Source organism: Bison bison, unplaced genomic scaffold (assembly GCF_000754665.1).
Source record: "Bison bison bison isolate TAMUID 2011002044 unplaced genomic scaffold, Bison_UMD1.0 scf7180017864456, whole genome shotgun sequence".
Taxonomy (NCBI): Eukaryota; Metazoa; Chordata; class Mammalia; order Artiodactyla; family Bovidae; genus Bison; species Bison bison.
The window spans coordinates 30,696,021-30,702,761 of record NW_011495018.1 but is presented as its reverse complement, the minus strand read 5'-3'; the positions used below and the strand labels follow the sequence as shown (position 1 = coordinate 30,702,761).

Below are 6,741 nucleotides of genomic sequence, written 5' to 3'. Positions count from 1 at the left end.
GAAATCTAAGGTCATGGCATCTGGTCCCATCACTTCATGGGAACTAGATGGGGAAACAGTGTCAGACTTTATTTTTTTGAGCTCCCAAATCACTGCAGATGGTGACTGCAGCCATGAAATTAAAAGACACTTACTCCTTGGAAGGAAAGTTATGACCAACCTAGATAGCATATTCAAAAGCAGAGACATTACTTTGCCAACAAAAGTGCGTCTAGTCAAGGCTATGGTTTTTCCAGTAGTCATGTATGGATGTGAGAGTTGGACTGCGAAGAAAGCTGAGCGCCGAAGAATTGATGCTTTTGAACTGTGGTGTTGGAGAAGACTCTTGAGAGTCCCTTGGACTGCAAGGAGATCCAACCAGTCCATTGTGAAGGAGATCAGCCCTGGGATTTCTTTGGAAGGAATGATGCTAAAGCTGAAACTCCAGTACTTTGGCCACCTCATGCGAAGAGTTGACTCATTGGAAAAGACTCTGATGCTGGGAGGGATTGGGGGCAGGAGGAGAAGGGGACAAGAGGATGAGATGGCTGGATGGCATCACTGACTCGATGGACATGAGTCTGAGTGAACTCCGGGAGTTGGTGATGGACAGGGAGGCCTGGCATGCTGCGATTCACGGGGTCGCGAAGAGTTGGTACGACTGAGCGACTGAACTGAATGACTGAAAAGTGAGTGCAGGGATTGGGGGGTAAAATGAGGGGAGAAAAGGGGGCATGAGGGTAAAATGAGCAGGAGGGGAGAAGGGGAAATGGCATCTACTGAGGTGGGGGAGGCTTACATGATTGAGAATCCCCAAGGGGGCCAGTAGGCTGGAGCAGAACAAGCATGGTGGGAAGGGAGCCCCAGGAGGAGATCAGATGGGAAAGCAGGGGTCAAGCCATGGCGGGGTTAGTGCTTAGGGTCAAGTCATGGGGGCTTAGATTCAACTGGAAGTTGACTTGTGTATTTTTTTTTAATATTTATTTATTTGGCTGCATCAGGTCTTAGTTGTGGCACTCAAGCTCTTTCGTTGCAGCGCACGGAGTCTCTAGCTGTGGCATGCGGTCTTGGTTCCTAGTCCCCCACCAGGAATTGACCTGTGTCCTTTACATTGCAAGGCAGATTCTTAACCACTGAACCACCAGGGAAGTCCCCTGATTTGTGTTTTGAAAATGTGCTTTTGACAGCTGAGGTGAGAACAGATTATGAGATTATAAATGGGAAGACCAGACTGTGGTCTAGGCAAGAGTGACGGTAACTGGGACTTGAGCCGAAACAGAGACCTGATGTGGGGCTGATGGATTGGCAGGAGTCGCAGGAGACTCCCAGGTTTCTGGTTCAAGTAACAGTGTATATGCGGATGACACTTAACTGAGAAAGGAAACACTGAAGGTAGAACCCTTAATTCTATACTCTGATCAAGGCAGTGATTATTCTGGCTCTAATGAGAAAATGATTCAACATATTGTCATTTTAATCTTTCCACAACAGTAACAGCTTGACAGCTAATCAGACCGGCAGACCTCCGGAAGACACTCCAAAGAGATGCTAATCATTTTGATGGATGGCAGCATTATCTTAAGAAACAGAATTAAATTCCTAAAGTTCTTCCCTGAAGGAACCAAGGAGCCTAATCTCTTAACAATCAGGCTCTTCATTGGCGCCCCTGAACTGACTGTGTCAGGAGAGGCCACAGCTTCCCACTTCTCTTTCTTGGGAAGAAATGCAGAGTGGTGTCAGAGGGATGCAGAGCGGTGGAAAGGGCTTTGCAGTCTCACTCAGGGTTATTCTGTGGTGGAGGTAATGCTAAAGTCACCTTAGAACCTCTCTTCTATTGATCCTGGGAGGGCAGTTCCCAGTCCATTTTGAAACCAAGTGATACGGTCATAATTGAATGTTCCCAAGAAATTGTTCTTGAAAATGGAAAGAGAGACTGACTCAGAATATTCAGGAGGCCTTTGACCAAAGGCCTGGAGCATTGTTCCAGCCTCCGGCCTGTGAGCCTAAAGAAAGCCCTGCCTGAGACCCACCCCGCAGGGGGCTCCACTTTGGCCCTCCCCAGCTCCACCCTCCTCTCTGCGGGGTGAGTAGTTCACGGAGCCAAAGGGATGTACCACCCAGAGCTGTGTTTTTCCTTCTAGACCATATTTCAGATACAAGAATCCTGAATTTTCCACCCAGACAGCTCTAGGAGACCAGGCCGGGAAGCCCTAGGGCAGGGCAGGGTCTCCCCCTACAGCCTATTTTCTGGCACAAAACTCTAAGGAGCCTGACCTGGCCTACTAGGTTGTCAGGACGGTGTTATTTGTCAAGGAGAAGTGTAGAGCATATTTTAACGGTTTATTGATGTGATTTAAATATCTATCCATATGGTTTGTGGGCCTCTGCTGGTCCCTGCCTGGAGGCAGGCCTGATATTCCCTCTGAAATGCTTCACCGCAGTGAGGGCTGGTTATCTGTGCTTGGCAGGTGGTTTTTAGGGCAAAACTAAGGCTTCAGCCTTTCTAAAAGAAGGTTTGTGAATGGAGTTTATATAAAATAACTCACTTTGGTAAATAAAGGGTCTCATGGTCTGGGGTAGCCACCCACATTCACAATGGGGTCCTCATCTCCTTCCCTTCCTTACCCCTGAACCAAGAAGGGCAGTGGGCCACCCAGCTCCTCGCTGGTAGAGGTCGTGGGGAGGGAAGGAGCCTGAGCCACGTGGAGCCCCGAGGTCTGAATTTGATACTCAGAAACGGAGCAGCAGGGCACTTCCTGGGCTCTGCGGGGAGAGGTGAGGGCCCCATGCTGCCATCACCTAAATGTCCTGCGGGACCTCAGTAAACCACACCCCTTCCTCTCTCTCCCTCCTTCTCCTCCCACCACTGCCTCCCCACCCCACCCTCCTTGCCTTTCCCCCATCTCCTCTCTCGTCTGCAGTAAACCGGTCCCCTTCCCGCTGCAGTGGGTTGAACCGCTCGGAGTCTCCGAACCGTGAGCGCAGCGACTTTGGGGGGAGCAACACCCAGCTGTGCAGCAGCAGCAACAACCTCTACACACCCGACTACTCGGTCCACATCCTCAGCGACGTGCAGTTCGTGAAGGTAACTCTGCAGAGGACCCTCCCCCACCCCGACCCTGCACCCTTCTGTTCCCCGTTCCCCATACCTCGGCTTTCTAAAGGCCCTGGTTTTAGTCAGTTGTTGTTTTTTTTTTCCCAGTCAGTTTTATTCTGTTCATTATTTGTCACTATTATCGTTCCTTTGTTCATTTGAACCCTGGTTGTTCATGACTGTCTCCCCATTTTTCATGTGGAGAAACTGAGGCAGGAAGAGATAGGGAATTAGCTTGCCTGAGAGAAGTTGCCAGCAGGACTGTTTCCTTTAGTTGCCCCATCATTGGCACAAGGTTGATGTGGTTTATTCAAGATACATTTGCAGGGGATTAATAAACCAAGCATATAGGAGCGTATCCCTGGCAAAGGAAATGGCAACCCACTCCAGTATTCTTGTCTGGGAAATCCCATGGACAGAGGAGCCTGGCAGGCTACAGTCCATAGGGTCACAAAAGAGTTGGTCACAACTTAGGGACTAATCAACAACAATATAGTCGTGTATAGTGGCTTCCCAGTGCCTCCATGCGTGCTCCATGGTGTTTGACTCTTTGTGACCCCACGGACTCTAGTCCACCAGACTCTTCTTTCTGTGGGGATTCCCAGGCAAGAATACTGGAGTGGGTTGCCATTTCCTCCTCCAGGGGTCTTCCTGACCCAGGGATTAAACCCGCATTGCCTGCATCTACTGCATTGGCAGGCAGATTCTTAACCACTGAGCCACATGGGAATCCCAGCTATGATCTTACATATGTATCAGGTTTCACATATTATTATCTAGATATCTAAAACACAATGCAGTCTGTGAGCTGAAAATCTTTGTAGTAATTATCATACCACCTTGCCCTGTCCCTGAACTATCTGAAGAGAATCACTTTGCAAGTATGAGAGAGGCAGCAATGCTTATCACCTTGTAATTAAGGAAAGCTGTTTCTTCATACCCCTCATTGAGTTTAATATTAGACAAACACATTCTAAGATTTCCTGCTTTCTCTTGCTTTGATAGGTTTTATGTTGTTGGTTTTGTTTGCTAGCCTTCCACAAATCATTACACACTTGGCCTGAGATCAGAAGGGAACCCATTTACCTGAGTCCAGCTGAACACCCAACGTGCTCACTCGGTGACTGTCGTCCCGGTTACAGGGGATGAGGGTGTGCTGAATCACAAAGGTGGGAAAAGGTCCTTTCCTTCTGTTCAGAACACTCACCCTGATAATTTGAGGGTGGTGTGTGCTGACTGGCTTTCTGTGTTCCATGACTCTGTAGACACCCTGAACTAAAATACACATCGTTGATAAAAGTAACCCTGGAGAGTTACCAGAGGAGGGGCTGTACCTGTGGAATGGGCTGGGGTAATGACTGTTGGTGGCGTGCCCTGTGCCACGCACTTTAAGTCCTTGATCTGAATTATCCACTTAGTCCCACAACCACCTTAAGAGGTAGGTACTCTGTCATCCCCACTTTATAGATGAAGTAGGAGTTTGTGGGGGGCTTCCCAGGTGGTCTTAGTGGTAAAGAACTCACCTGCCAATGCAGGAGACGTAAGAGATGCTGGTTGGATCCCTGGATCAGGACGATCCCCTGGAGACAGAAATGGCAACTCACTTCAGTATTCTTGCCTGGGAAATCCCGCAGATAGAGGAGCCGGGCAGGCTACAGTCCATGGGGTCACAAAGAGTCAGACACAACTGAAGTGACTCAGCACACATACACGTGGGAGTTTGAGGAGTATAACATCTCATAGCTGGGAAGTGGCAGAACCAAGCTGCAAGCTGCAAGATTAAGTCTCTCTGTCTCCAGAGTCCAAGCCCTCAAGTCACTGGGCTTTGAGAGAGTTCAGGGAAATCAGAGCTGATGGAGCCAGGGGAAAGTACTTTAGTAACTAATCCAACAGTATGCATGGTATGTATGATTGTGGACACTTTAACTAGTCTATCGTGACAATGAGGTTGAACCTCAGAAAACCACAGCCCACGATTCTGCTCCCTTTTGCCTCCAGCCCTGAAGCCCTGTAATTGTAGACCGTCCTCAGAAATGAGGTAAGAAAAAGTGGGAGGAGAGAAATTCTGCTGTGCTAACTCAGTGGTTGGTAGTACTGGGCACATGGTTTGTGGGAAAAGAAATTGAATGTCATGATATGAGTCAGTGGCTCAACAGGTAGCTACTGACTACTTGCTCGTGCTCAGCACTGTCTAGGCATCAACAAGATACTGTGGTCAACAAGACTGCAAGTTCCTGCTTTTCTAGAGCTTCCAGGCTCATAGGAGGAGAAAGGTGATAAACAAGTAACCACATCAGTAACCTAGGTTATTTAGGAGAGTGATGAAGGCTCTGAAGGAAATAAATCAGATCATGGGATAAACAGTGCCTGGGCAGAGTTGGCAAGGAGGCTGCTTTTTTTTTTTTTTTTTTTTTTATCTGCATGATAGATTTGCTAAACTGCCTTAATAGCAATTTTATTCATCTTAAAATCACTTCTTTCAATTTTTAAATGTCTCTCCATTCTGCCTTTCCAAATTCTGATATTCTGCAATATACTAAACTCCCTCCCCACCACCATTCCAAACCTTTTGTAAAAAAAGATTTGTTGTGAAATGGAAACACATTTTTTTAAGAACTAGAAGGTCCTCTAATTTCCATTCCATTAACATTTATTTGGATAAATATTAGGAGTTCACTTCTCTGACTTTGTTTCCTCCTCTGAGATGCAGGGATAAATGCTGTCTTCTATGTAAGCTGTTGAAAGCAATTGCTTAACATATGTGAAACTATATGGTAAACTGTAATGGAGTAAAATTAATATGACATATGGTAAAAAACAATTGAGTTTTGCACTTCTCTTGGATCTTTGTAGTTTTTTTTTTTTTAATATAATTGATTCACAGTGTTCTTTAGTTTCAGGTATACACCAAAATGATTCAGTTACACATATTATTTTCAGATTCTTTCCCTTATAGGTTATTACAGAATACTGAGTAGAGTTCCCTGTGCTATACAGTAGGACTTTGTTGCTTTTCTGATTTATATATAGGAGTGTATCTATTAATCTAATATCCCTAATTTATCCCTCTCCCTCTTTCCTCTTTGGGAACCATAAGTTTGTTTTCTATGTCTTTGGGTCTGTCCGTTTTGTAAATAAGTTCATTTATATCATTTTTTAAGATTTCACATATGTGATATCATACGTATTTGTCTTTCTCTGACTTTGTTCACTTAGTATGATCATCTTTAGGTCTATCCATGTCGCTGCAAATGGCATTATTTCACTCCTTTTAATGTTGAGTAATATTTCATGGTATACATGTACCACATCTTCTTTATTCATGCTTTCATTTCTTGGCTATTGTAAATAGTATTGCAATGAATATTGGTTTCTTTTTTTTTTTTTTAAGAATAAATTCTTAATATCATCAAATATCCAGTGATGTTTAAATTTCCAGTTGCCTTACACACCTCTTTTTTTTTTTTTTTTTCCTTGCTAATTTTCTGTTTTGTTGATCTATCCATAGGTGTGAGTGGGGTATTAAAGTCTCCCACTATTGTGTTATTGTTAATTTCTCCTTTCATACTTGTTAGCATTTGTCTTACATACTGCGGTGCTCCCATGTTGGGTGCATATATATTTATAATTGTTATATCTTCTTCTTGGATTGATCCTTGATCATTATG

General features: G+C 45.1%; 1 protein-coding gene across 1 annotated transcript in view; it reads left to right on the top strand.

Moving 5' to 3' along the window:
* The window catches only part of CNNM1 (cyclin and CBS domain divalent metal cation transport mediator 1), a 69,459-nt gene that overhangs the window by 49,797 nt on the left and 12,921 nt on the right, over positions 1–6,741 (top strand). Inside the window, exon 9 of the mRNA XM_010859550.1 lies at positions 2,901–3,064. Coding sequence (XP_010857852.1) covers positions 2,901–3,064 — 164 coding nt within the window. The remainder of the gene's footprint in view (positions 1–2,900; positions 3,065–6,741) is intronic.